Genomic DNA, 13960 nt, shown 5'->3' with positions numbered 1-13960 from the left:
CTCTGTGGCTTCTAAAGAAAATGATTGTTACGGAAGACTCTGCACCCAGCCTCGAGGCCATCCTGAAACATACGCTCTTCAGTACTGAGGAGGAGTTACTGGCCCAATTTGATGCCATTCCAGGCAAAAAGGGCACACGGATCCTCATCTGGAACATCCGCAGGTACTGGGAGCCAGGGCACACAAGGAGGGAGGAGTGGAAAATGGTAGGTTCAGCCCTTTGTAAGGCTGAGGGGGAGAAAGAGGTAATAACTCAGTAGCCTAAGGATTGAGTACAGTAACTCCTCATTTAACGTTGTAGTTATGTTCCTGAAAAATGCGACTTTATGCAAAACGATGTTAAGCGAATCCAATTTCCCCATAAAAATTAATGTAAAGGGGAGGGGGGTAGGATTAGGTTCCAGGGAAATGTTTTTTGCCAGACAAAGACATTATATACTTGTGGAGTAGGCGGTATACGTATACAGTATAAGTTTTTAAAACAATTTTAAACAGTTTAATATTGTACACAGCAATGAATGATTGTAAAAGGGTGGAATATTTCCCAGGGAATGCCTTGCTGCTAAATGATGATGAACTAGCACTCGCCTGAGCCCTCAAGGGTTAATATGCTCTTGTTAATGTAGCCTCACACTCTACAGGGCAGCATGGACTGAGGTAAGAGGGAGGAAACACAATAGATGCAGGGCAGTAGCTGCAAACACTTCCGTGCAAAAACGGAACATGCTGATGAGCCCACGCTATCCAGCTGGAGCGCACCACTCCCTCCTCCTGACAGCACATGCACGGCTGCACAGGTGCTGACTTTCCAAAGTGCTGGGGGTGAGTGCATGAGTGAGAGCGAGAGATGTGCATTGCCCCTTTAAGTATGCTGACCGCACTTCAAGTACGTTGCCCATTTAAGCAGTTCAGACAGGAAACAACAGCTTCCAGGAAGTTCCCTCCTTTCTGTCTCTGAGCCCTGTCCCCCAACTCCGCTTTGTGGAGAGCAGGTATGGGGGGTGGGGGTGGGCAGGAGAAGGGGAACATCCTAATATCAGCACCCCCCCTCCGCCAGCAAGTAGGAAGCTCCTGGGAGCAGCTCCAAGGCAGAGGGCAGGGCAGGAGCAGCCCAGTAGTGCAGGGAGGGCCACCTGAACTGCTGCTGGGCAGCTGCCGAGCCACATACCTTACAGGGAATTTAGGGGAGCTGACTGGGGCGGCTGCTCCCCCCCCCCGTTCTAATCACCACAAGGAGGGGCTGCTCTTCCAGAGAATCCTGCAAGCAGTGGACAAAGTAGGTAGCTGCCAAACGAGGTTATAAGGGAGCATCGCACAACTTTAAACGAGCTTGTTCCCTAATAGATCAGCACTGTAAGGAAACAACAATGTTAAGTGAGGAGTTACTGTACCTAGACAGGCCCAATTTGCATCAGGGTCAAATACCCAGTTTTATGCAACTTGCTATGTTTGGTTCTTTCAAGTGTAACAATGGCACCGCCTACTCCACATGTTTGCTTCTTGGGTGGATCCCAGTCAGATCTTCCAGCATTTGTAACTAAATATGTTCTGCTGCTGCTCTTCCCTCCTGTTAGCCCTGCAGAGCCACCACAGCTAAGTGCTTGTCTACCCAGGCAATTTACAGCACTGCAACTTCCTTACTCATGGATGTGAAAAAACACCCCCCTGAGTACAGCAAGTTTCAGCGCTGTAAAGTGCCAGTGTAGACAGGGCTCCCAGCGGAGGTGGTTTCTTTAGAGCCCTGGGAGACCTCTCTCCCAGCACTGTGCCATGACCACACAAGACACGTTAAAGCGCTGCCAGTGTAGATTAGCCCTAATAAGAGAGAATCATCTGGAGTGTATTCTCTTCTGTGCAGCATGAGAATGATTTAAGTTCCAGTGGCTTACACCTGTGCTAAAGGTAGTGGGTTAGCATGGGTGTCACCAAGGGCCTGCAGATCTTTTGTTAGAGCTTGTGGCACATGAGAAGTGAAGAACGCAGCTTGAATCTCAGAATTTTCAGTGTTGGCCCTCAGAAATACTTCATTTTATTTGTAGACTGAGCATATTTGATACAGAAGTCATTGAGATCCCAGTAACGGAACTGCATGGTACCCTCTTTAGTCACTTTTCGCAGTAGAACTGCACTTTGATTACCAAGATCCTGCTTTTGGTGGTTGGAGATATAAAGATCCTGTGTGTTGCTCATTAGAGTAGGGTGCTGCCTAAGTCTCTTTACTAAATTTCCCCTTTACCTATTATTGTGTTGTGTTCTGTGTCAGTTGGCTGCCAAATGCTACCCTAAAAGTAGAAGCATTTCAGAGGTGTTCCATGCATGTTGTTTAGGAAGTGCTTGGGAAGAAAGATGCTATAAAATGTAAAATATTTATAGATAGGACTTCTGTTTTTACTTTTTAACCAATAAAATTATCCTGAAGTTATTGTTCACATCCAGTTACTTTGAGGAAGCACTGAGAAAATTTTGTTTAGTTCTGAAGTTTCAATTTATCCCTCAGTTTTTTAATTGGGTTATGCTCTTAAATTTGTTGCTGATGGAAATTAAACGATACATCTGGTGATGGGGGAAGCTGAATAGTGCAGCTTAAAGTTTTTCCTGTTTTTTAAATGAGAACATTTTCTAAACTGAGAATTTGGGCTAAGATGCTTTGGAATTTAACTTTTTAGCACATAAAAACTAGACAGTCTTGAAAATATACCAAAAATGATCTCCAAAAACTAGAAACCCTATTTATAGGTAATTTGGTACTATGTTCACGCTGCTACTGTGAAATGTTGCTTCTTTTTAGTGCAACTTTTATTTTATCAATAGAAAATTCTTCTCCTAGTGTCCCCTTCAATCTCAGCCCCACATGGACTGCAGAATATGTTGGGGTTTTTATCATTATGACATAATGAAACACTGCTAGAGCGCTTCCTTTTAACTTCATAGCATGTGTCCATCTCCATCTGTGGTTTAGGGGATAGTGTTGTATACATTGTGGCACGGGCACTGACAGAATTGTGTAAGGTTATGCAGACCGATGAAACTTTTAATTTATTCTTCAGCACTTAGCACTAGCTTTGGAGTGTTATTGCGGCCTTCCTCTCCTATCTCGTGGCATAATAGTAATTGCTGATAGTCCTGTGGGCACCCTTCTGTTATCAAACTCCTATCCTCAGGTATTTATAGCCCCTCTGGAAAATTTCACTCCCAAGATTAGGGTGAGATGGTGGGTTGGGGGGAAGAGCTGTTGGTATTGGCTACTAGTGCTCAGAAACAGACGTTGGATCGTGCTCATTTGTACCTGGCATTGTAGTGCTGCAGATTTCACATTTAGCCTGTCGTATGGATGACTGAAGGCTCTGTCTGTCACTGCAGAAATCTTAAGGTTTCTATGTGATTTCCTCCAACCTAGGCTTCTGTTTAATCAGATGCTTTTTTAATAAGCCAATGGGATATAGTCGTAGGATAATTCAGCTTAGAGTACGTCATCAAAAATGCAGATTTTAGCCTTACACGTCTCTTCTCTTGTACAAGCACTAGCTGATTCTCCTTCCTTCCTTTTCCCCTCAGCAAGTAGAAGGGACTTCTGTAGAACACTTGCAGAGACAGTTATGGACAAAGAGCTTGTTACGTCATACATCTAGATATCCCCTCGTTCCCATTGGGAAACCTTAGATAAATCTGAATATTCCATCTCCTTCCTGTGTATAATCTTGTTTTTGGCACACAGGGCATGGGAGATCTGGGTTTATCTTCCTGTTTCTGCCACAGACTTGTTATATATTTTTAGGCAAATCACTTAACCCCTCTGTGCCACAGTTTCCCCATATAAAATGAGGATGTTTCTCTACTTTCATAGGGCAGTTGTGAGGTACTCTTTTACTGTGGAATTTGGCATAGAAAAGCAATATAAATAAAATGACTGCTTGTGGGGTAACGTGAAAGAAGATGTAACACTTTGAACTGCTTGCCAGATATATCATGGATGATCTTGTAAGTGGAAAATAGCATGTTAGTCCCTTATCCTGCCACTAGGAGTCAGGAATAGAGGAGCAACTTTAGTTTTTACTTTTCACATAGCTGAGCCCCATCGGTTACTATGTTCTTATTTGTGGGATACTGTGTAGCAGAGGTCCCCAAACTGTGGGGCGCGCCCCCTTATGCGGGCACAGAGGATCAGTGCAGTTTTTCAAAGAGACATTTTTAAGGGCACAAGAGCAAACTATCCCACTGTGTAGAAAAGATAGGAAATATGGCAAGAGACCACTCTAGCTTAACCAGGAGATGTTCAATGATCTAAAACCCAAAAAAGAGTCTTACAAAAAGTGGAAACTTGGTCAAATTACATAGGATGAATATAAACAAATAACACAAGTATGTAGGGACAAAATTAGAAAAGCCAAGACACAAAATGAGATCAAACTAACTAGGGACATAAAAGGAAACAAGAAAACATTCTACAAATACATTAGAAGCAAGAGGAAGACCAAGGGCAAAGTAGGCCCATTACTCAATGGAGGGGGGGGACAATAACACGAAATGTGGAAATGGCAGAGGTGCTTAATAAATTCTTTGTTTCGGTTTTCACCAAGAAGGTTGGTGGCAATTGGACGTCTTAACATAGTGAATGCCAGTGAAAATGAGGTAGAATCAGAGTCTAAAATAGGGAAAGAACAAGTCAAAAATTACTTAGACCAGTTAGATGTCTTCAAATCACCAGGGGCCTGATGAAATGCATCCTAGAATACTCAAGAAGCTGACTGAGGAGATATGAGCCATTAGCAATTATCTTTGAAAAGTCATGGAAGCCAAGAGACATTCCAGAAGACTGGAAAAGGGCAAATATAGTGCCCATCTGTAAAAAGGGAAATAAGGACAACCCAGGAAATTACAGATTAGTCTGCTTAACTTCTGTACCCAGAAAGATAATGGAGCAAATAATTAAGCAATCAATTTGCAAACATCCAGACGATAATAAGGTGATAAGTAACAGTCAACATGCATCCGATGAAGTGAGCTGTAGCTCATGAAAGCTTATGCTCAAATAAATTTGTTAGTCTTTAAGGTGCCACAAGTACTCCTTTTCTTTTTGCGAATACAGACTACCACGGTTGCTACTCTGAAACCAGTCAACATGGATTTGTCAAGAACAAATAGTGTCAAACCAACCTGATAGCTTTCTTTGACAGGGTAACAAGTCTTGTGGATAGGGGGGAAGTGGTAGACGTGATGTATCTTGACTTTAATAAGGCTTTTGATACTGTCTCGAATGACCTTCTCATAAACTAACTAGGGAAATACAACCTAGATGGAGTTACTATAAGGTGGGTGCATAACTGGTTGGAAAATCATTCCCAGAGAGTAATCAGTGGTTCACAGTCATGCTGGAAAGGCATAACAAGTGGGGTCCCACAAGGATCGGTTTGGGGTCCGGTTCTGTTAAGTATCTTCATCAATGATTTAGATAAATGGCGTAGAGAGTACGCTTATAAAATTTGTGGACGATACCAAGCTGGGAGGGGTTGCAAGTGCTTTGGAAAATAGGATTAAAATTCAAAATGATCTGGACAAACTGGAGAAATGGTCTGAAGTAGATAGGATTAAATTAAATAGGGACAAATGCAAAGTCCTCCACTTAGGAAGGAACCATGAGTTGCACACATACAAAATGGGAAATGACGCATAGGAAGGAGTACTGCGGAAAGCGATCTGGGGGTCATAGTGGATCACAAGCTAAATATGAATCAACAGTGTAACACTGTTTCAAAAAAAGCAAACATCATTCTGGGATGTATTAGCAGGAGTGTTGTAAGCAAGACACGAGAAGTAACTTGCTTACAACAAGAGAAGTAACTCTTCCACTCTACTCCCCGTTGATTAGGCCTCAGCTGGAGTATTGTGTCCAGTTCTGGACACCACATTTCAGGAAAGATGTGGACAAATTGGAGAAAGTCCAGAGAAGAGCAACAAAAATGATGAAAGGTCTAGAAAACATGACCTGTGAGGGAAGATTGAAAAAAAATTGGGTTTGTTTAGTCTGGAGAAGAGAAGACTGAGAATGGACATAACAGTTTTCAAGTACATAAAAGGTTGTTACAAGGAGGAGGGAGAAAAATTGTTGTTCTTAACCTCTGAAGATAGGACTAGAATCAATGAGCTTAAATTGCAGCAAGGGCAGTTTAGATTGTACATTAGGAAAAGCTTCCTAACTGTCAGAATGGTTAAGCACTGGAATAAGTTGCCTAGGGAGGTTGTGGAATCTCCATCATTGGGGATTTTTAAGAGCAGGTTGGACAAACGCCTGTCAGGGATGGTCTAGATAATACTTAGTCCTTCCTTGAATTGTGAGGGACTGGACTAGATGACCTCTCGAGGTCCCTTCCAGTTCTGTGATTCAGGGAGGGGGCATGGGGGGGCCAGGCCAGCCCCATGGGCCGTTGCGGTGGGAGCACCACACAGCCCTGCTCCACCCCCAGCTCTGTTCTGGCCCGGCCACCAACCCCTGACCACTCCCAGCCCCGCTGCTAGCTTCATCCCCCCGGCAGGGGCTCTGCTCTCAGCCCTGCCCCTGGCTCCGTTCCTGGCCTACCCTGCCCCCCAGCTGTGGCTCCTTTACCCCTGTCCGCGTTCTCCCCTTTCCCTGGAAGCTGCAGCCCCAGTCCCAGCCCTGCCTAGCAGGGAAGGGGGTGCAGACACGGTTTGGGGGTGGGGGGGGCGCAACCCTGAAAAGTTTGGGGACCACTGCTGTATAGCGTCACTGCTATAAAGTTGTTCTATTGCTGCTACAGAATGAGTGGCTGGATAGGATGTTCTGATTTTTGTTTATCATGTTTTTCAGAAATAAAGATGGGAAGCCTGAATTGGACTTTGTTACAGACCAGTATGACATTCGGATATCAGACTTCAGCATGGAGGAATCAGAAAATGCCGGGAGGAAGGTTCCTCCTCGCCTTGAGAAGGTTCAAGAGTCCTCTGCACCAGAAACGGAGTACTCCTTACGGGTGAGTTAGGAATGCTGGAGTTACACCAAAGAAGTAGATTGGTCCTTGCCCTATGTCTGTCCTAGGAAAACAGTGTAAGCTAAGAGTCTGTGCTGATGTCGGACAAACCAGGGCCCCTCAATATAGCATTTCCCATGGAATTGAAAGGTGTGGAATCCAAGCTGTGTTTGCCTGGAAAGGACTCAGCTACTTGGCTAGACGGGACTGATGGTGTTGTCAAATGACTTCACTTTTTTCTCTAAAGGTCTCCAGTGAAGTCTGTGTCCATAATACCTCTTCTTTCCCTGTCCCCTCCTCCCAGGCATACTGCAGTATCTTGTACCTGAAGCCCCGCATGCAGATTGTTCTGCGACAGAAGAAAGTGAAGACTCAGCTGATCTCCAAGAGCTTGGCCAATATTGAATATGATGTATACAGACCTACCTCCACAGTATCCTTATAGCTGCCTCTGACCTTTCCTGCCTCCTGGTGACTTCTTTGCATCCAGGGTAGCACACAATGAGGATCACTTGTTTCCCAATTGAAATTAACTCCTCATCTGTACTCAGATGGGTGGATTGGATTGGGTGGCCTGGGGCAGCAGGGTAGAGAAGCCGAGGTTTGAAATGAACTTGGAGACTGACTTTTCTTCTCTGGCCCTCCCTTTACCCCCCATAGTGGCTAGATCCTGACCTGAATAGTTCAAGAAGGAGCTTTGAAAACTCTTGGATGGAGAAGGCAAGGATGTGTCAACTTACTGGATGGAAGCCCTTTCATGTTTCAAGTGTGAGTGAGGTCCAGATGAGTGGAAGGAGTCTTCATGCTTCAATAGTCCTGGCAACTGAATTCCAATACCAGGCTTATCTGATGTTTTTGGCACAAACCTATTTAAACCTGTTTAAACCTATAAACATCTTTAAAAATGTATAGGAAGAACCCTCAGTACAAGCCAAGGCCTGATTTCTGTGTATAAGACCAGAACTTGTGTATGATAAAAGGGAAACCTTGCTCCGTGCTCTTCTTTAACCCATTTATCAGCGTTCAATTGCTAGCTTTATTTTTTCTGACTGAATGGAAAGCTTGAGATCTGTGTTCATTTCATTCATTTTTTTTGCCTGTTAGCGATATGAACACACAATTTTTCTTTACGCTTTGTGTGCGTTTTGAGAACGCACTGACTGAAGAAGAGAGCCATGATTCCAAGTCAAGGCAAACTTCCAGCCCTGCATACTCAGCCAGGGATCAGACACTCGGCATGGGTCCTTTCTTGTTTGTGCATCCTACTCACTATTAAATATTTTACAGATTTAGATCCTGCCTTCAGTGACACTTGAGCATAAGTGTACCTAAGTGGAGTTTAGTAAGCGATGACAATGCACAAGAAGGAATGGACTTTGGCTTGTTCTCTCACAACTGTATTAGTTCTGCAGAACCAGCATGAGTAAAATGTAATATATCCCTGATGCTGAAGAATAAAAATTGTTAGAATGCACTTAAGGTAACCCCATAAGGTGACACCCAATGAAAATATACCTCTTTGCATATGTTCTGTAAATGTGGGAACCCCCTTACAAGGATAGGCCAACCAGAAGGATACTTCTGGGGTAACAAGATTGTTCTTTATAAATAGCTTCTATTTTTTTAAACCTGGTAGCAGAATTTCTTGCCCAGAACTGAAACCAAGTGAAGTGGGTGTCTCCTGAATTTCCTCTACTTCTGTGGGCCTTGATGTCTTCATTACATTATTTCTTGAGGTTTCTTTGGTTTACAAAGCCAAAACAACCAAATTTAATCACATTTTTAGTCATTTCTGGCCCATCTGGGTTATAACTCAGTTTGATGATGATTCTTTGGTCAGAACTTGATTGCTTTATAACCAGCTTAAAATTAATATTGTAGCCTTTTTAGAGACCTTGGGTAAACCATGTTATTTTAACCTATCTGTAACAGTCTTGTTCTGTCCAGACTGGCTGTGTTTAACTGTTGGAACTCAGATGGGCTGCAGTTATGCTTATCCACCATTTTTGGCTGTGTATGCCAGGCCTTCCTCACTCTACAAAGGCCAATGCTCAGCTCTGCCCTCCTGCTAAAGAAGCAAAGGTGTTACTCTAGTCTAAACAGCACAACGTTTGCATGACACAACCTACATCATGAGGCTGAGACATTGAAAACTTGTGGGCTTTACCTCTTTTTGGAGACATTTGACCTTCTGCTGTTCTCCATCAGCGGCCCCTTTCCCTGCGCCCCCAACCACACACATAACGGCCTTCCCCCAAAACAGCATTCACTTCTTTCTTCCTCCTTGGAGCTTGCTGTTTTTCTCCTTTGACGAGCTTTATCTCAGAACAAGAGGGTGAAGATCACCTTTGGGTTTAATTGCAAGAACAATAGTCACTTCGGGATCATGATGTATCACAACAACCGACTCATCAAGTCCTACGAGAAGGTGGGCTGCCAAATGAAGGTGAGTGATCAGTGCTTCCCCTCTGCTCTCAGGAATGGGGGAGGAGAGAGGAACATGGCTTCATCAGAGATAGGCCCTGTCCATTAGATCCTTACTCTCAGGTCCCATGGTCCTCCAGGATCTCACCAGCTTAGCGCAGGAGTTCTTGAACCTGGTAACTGGGCTGTCAGTCTCCGTGAGCCGTTTACTAAACCTATATCCATATTGTACACTTGTCTAGAAGCTGAGATCCAAGTGCGTCCCCTGAGATTATTTATAGCTGCTATAAGGAGCAGATGCTGATGGGGAACTCAAGTTGTGAAAGCCATCCTTTTTGCTCAGCCAGACTACCCTCTTCTCTGAGTGGTGTACTCATTACAGAATTGCATGTGCAGTGGTGGAGCAGCATAGCTATACCAGCAAGCTGGCTGTCATTGCTTTGCTTCTAGGGGTCATCTTAGATACAGATAAATTGGTGGCTTTCAGAGTAAGGAAGCTAGATGATATTCGAGGTTTATGCCTTATGGATTTGTGCTTACGCCTTTCCTTGTCTGCACTGTCTCAAGGGGATCTGCCAGCTGGGGACTGAGATCAGGCCCTTGGAGATTGCCAAGTGTTCATATCTGATGCATGTTGTTGCTGTACATGGCACATTCAGAGGTGTTACCATCAACTCCTGCATCAGGGAGGGGATGTATGGTAACTTGAATCTTGTTGCTGGGATTCCAGGGGAATAGGAATTGTTCTCCTGAAGGTGCTACCTCCTTTTCTGTTGTAATCAGTATGGCTGAAATGTTTGGTTCTGTTCCTTCTTTTTTGACCATTGGTGTAGGGGGATGGCATGGGCGTGATTGGGGTGATCCAATGTAACTTCTTGAAACCAGCACACAACAAACAGGACTTTGAAGAAAGCAAGGAATACCGGTAAGGGAGGGCTGCAGCTGGGGCTACTGTTATGCATGGGCTTTACGTATGAAGTAGCTCCATGTTGGCCTATCTTCCTTCTGATGCCCTTACCAGAAAATATCTGACCATGTTTCTGAGCAGTCTGGAGAGACCTTGCTGTCCTGGGTTGAGAGAGGGAGTAGTCTCCATGTTCATCTAGTGCTGGTTTTCATGCATGTCTCCACCCATGAACCCTAAACCATGCCCCTGAGATTTATCTGAAATAGAACAGTGTGTTTTCATTCACTAAAGCAGTGTTTCCCAGGCTTTCAGAAACTGAACCCCACAGCTGGAAAATTAAACCAGTCATGTCCCCACCTTGAACCCTGTCATGTTAGCAGGGCAGCATGAGAGAAACTGACATTGACACTGTTCCATACCTCCCCTCCCCCCAGCTACTCAGTTGGACATACCCCTAACTTTGGGGAAATGCTGCACTATAGAGATGAACATTTACAAATGAATGTAAGCATCGAATTTAGAACGGGCAGTGGGGGAGTGAAGGGAGGGGGTCAGAGCAGACCCTGCCGTTTGTCTTTGCTTTGCAGATAGCCAGCTGCTCTTAAGTTAGTGCAAATAGCTACCAGAGCTCTGGGCTGCTGTGCTGAGGTTAGGGGCCCCCTTGTCTCAGCAGGAAGTGAGAGGTGAGATGTTTGTGAACGTCTCTCTAGTCTGTCATCTTCATGACCTCCTCCCCCACCAATAACCAAGCTGCTAGATTGTTGATTTGACCAGAACTTACATCCTTCTGAGGTGCATAGGTTTCATGCTGCTGCTTGATGGGGGCTTTTGGTGTGAGTCTGACACCAGGAAGCCTGTTTTATCAGTGGAAAGGGTATATTATGGATGCAATTAATCCTTGAATGCAGGGGATGCCTAAAGTTAAGGGAGACAAGGCATCCCCAAATCTTGGTCCCTATAGCAAGCTGGCCTGTAGAGCAAGAGAGACAGTAATTTGGGGGTGAGGCTTGTGCTTTGTGTTCCAGTGTGAACGCGGCTATCTAGAATTTGAATTTTCTCTTTTTCATAACTGTGTCAGGTATCTCTACATTCTAAGGTATCCTCTGGTCAGTGTGATGAGACATTTTCTGTTAGGATGTGTAGGAGATGGCGAGACTATCCCAAAAAGCAATTAAAGACCTTATTCTGATATACCAGCCTCATCCAAATGCAAAGGGTAAAAATGCAGTTTTCCTTGGGAGAAGAAAACCCTATGTCTGCTCCACCCTCTCTACCTGTGCACAATACCCATGCTTGGGCTCGTATCTAATTTGTTTTAAGTTAATGGATGCTGGCCTTAATCCCAGTGATTACTTGAATCGTATATAGCAGCCAGTAGCTGGATGAGACATTTCATTAGGCTACCTGGAAATGTTAGAGGGCCTGATGGCTTCTCTTTGGAGGGTGTGGGGGAATTGCCCAAAGGTTTCAGGCAAGGCTAGCCAGGACTAGTTAGTTGCTTGGGTTTGGTCTTAGCCTGTGAGGCCTCAGTCTTCCTTGGTAAAAATTATGTGTTTATGCTGTAGCCGAATTTTGGGGCCAAAGATGAGACCTTAGTTTCTGTGCACAGCCTGACCTTGAGCCCTAAAGGGTGCAGAAATTATAGGATGAGGTTCTCTAGCCTGTGTTGTACAGGAGGTCAGACTACATGATCTTAATGGTCCCTTCTGGTTTTAAACTCTGTGAAAACTGGGGTGCTCGTAACTCTGGTTTGGAAAGGAAATGACCCTGGCTCTGAACAAAAAGGCAATCCGGCTCTAATGAGAGGCTCTAAGACCATTTTGGGCGGCAGAGAGTGAGACCCCAGAGATCATGAGTATCAGGAACCCTGTGTACAGGTAACATAGGGTGGTATTGGCAGACTTCTGAAGCTGTGGGATGGGTGATACATCAGGGTTATTCTTGGTACAAATCTAGAAGAATGTTCCAAAACCCAAGTTGTTCCTGCAATGGCATGTCTGAGTACCTTCTCCATCCCCACCACTGTCATATCTGAGCACCTGTGGTTACTGAAGTGAAAGGCAGAGACAGGCAGTAAAGAAGGTTTGCTTCTCCACCTGGGTTGTGTTACTTGTGCTATCTGTTGTGACTTTCAGTGGAATTTGCCTGATTTTCACTGCTGTCTCCCCTTCCCTCTAGACGGACAATTACTGCCCTGGGACAGAAACTCAACACTTACTGGAAGGCGAAGATGGCACAGATGAACTTGGGTAGTTCCAGTACCGCCAACATGATAGCGTGAGTTCGAACATGATGATGGTCTAATTTTAGTGCAGCATTAAAAGCACTGGGCCTTTCATCTGCAGAGAAGGTGGGGAGTTGAGGAAGGACAGAAAGTATGGCGGGTTGATTAGTATCCCTTCACATTGGGAGATCTAGCTGCAAAGGCTGCTAGTGTAATAAGTTTTTAGTGATCTCAGCCTAGTCCACTGGCTAATGTTGTGACCAGGACATGTAAGGATAGGGTGTTCCAGGTGAGAATGGAGGGGCATTGGCAGGCATATGGAGGGCACTGTGACTAGGATAATGTGGTGGTCCAGGCTGGGATGTGCAGTGCCTTGGCTGAGCTACCTGTCCAGGTTAGGTGCTAATATGATCGAGCCTTCATTTTCATAGCTCTGATGTGAACAGCACAATAGTGAGGTGAGCAATCTATTCTGAGGGAGCTATGTGCAGCTGGCAGAGCATGGCGAGGTGTGGGGTTGAGGTGATGGGGAATGGGTGAGGTGCTGATGGCTATCTGTCCTCTGCAAGGCCAAGCACTTTATGTCTACAGGGAATCTGTTGCTGGCGATGGGGAAGGAGCTTCACTTGGGGCTGCTCATATTATACAGGCACTACCTGTAGAGTGGATCAGAACGTCTGAGAATGGACAGTTATTAAAAACAAAACTAAACAGGGACACGTGCTGCCAGAAATTGTAGACCAGGCTAGCCAGTCACGCAGTTGCAGCTCTGGACGCAATGTTCTCAGTACTCGAGGGATGAAATATAGGGCAGGGGTAGTTCTTTGCTTTGTATCCTAGACATTTAGTCCATGTATCTCTCTTTCCAGAGGGAGACCAGACCAGACTTGGGTGCAGTGTGAGGAGTGTCTGAAATGGAGGAAGCTCCCTGACAAGGTTGATCCTGCATCATTACCTGAGAAGTGGTTCTGTCATCTCCATCCCCACCCCAAATACAAGTAAGGAGCTCACCTATCTCAGTCCTTGTCTGAACTTTCTCCCTGCTGCCTCCCACTCTTAATACAAATGCTCACTGTCCCAATTTTTGCTGTCCCCTGCTTCCTTTCCCATGTACATGTGCATCTGCATAGACCTTGAAATACAGAAGCGTACTTGGCCAGCCCTTATGATTGCCACTCAGAAAACATAGGTATGGAACAAAAATCCCCCTTGAAATACAGGTCCTCACATGGGAGGAGGTTAATAGGTTTCCTCAATATTCTGGACTAGAATAGTGGCTGTTTAATATATTAATTAGTGATCTGGAAAAGGAGGTGTCGGATTACAGATGACACAATTTTTCAGTCAAGATGAGTGGATTGTCAGCAACTTCAGCTGAATCTACTTAAACTGAGTAGTCAGGGGGCAAGATAAACAAGTGCA

The 13960-nt window shown here is 44.8% G+C and overlaps 1 protein-coding gene across 1 annotated transcript in view; it reads left to right on the top strand.

Moving 5' to 3' along the window:
* MORC4 (MORC family CW-type zinc finger 4) overlaps window positions 1–13960 on the top strand; it is a 33612-nt gene that overhangs the window by 9240 nt on the left and 10412 nt on the right. The window contains exons 5-11 of the mRNA XM_084639241.1: window positions 17–163; window positions 6824–6986; window positions 7288–7416; window positions 9310–9429; window positions 10241–10332; window positions 12493–12591; window positions 13408–13536. Of these exons, the coding sequence (XP_084495367.1) occupies window positions 17–163; window positions 6824–6986; window positions 7288–7416; window positions 9310–9429; window positions 10241–10332; window positions 12493–12591; window positions 13408–13536 (879 nt within the window). The remainder of the gene's footprint in view (window positions 1–16; window positions 164–6823; window positions 6987–7287; window positions 7417–9309; window positions 9430–10240; window positions 10333–12492; window positions 12592–13407; window positions 13537–13960) is intronic.

Source organism: Lepidochelys olivacea (assembly GCF_965140295.1).
Source record: "Lepidochelys olivacea isolate rLepOli2 genome assembly, chromosome: 9".
NCBI classification, from domain to species: domain Eukaryota; kingdom Metazoa; phylum Chordata; order Testudines; family Cheloniidae; genus Lepidochelys; species Lepidochelys olivacea.
This window is presented reverse-complemented; position numbering and strand designations above follow the sequence as displayed.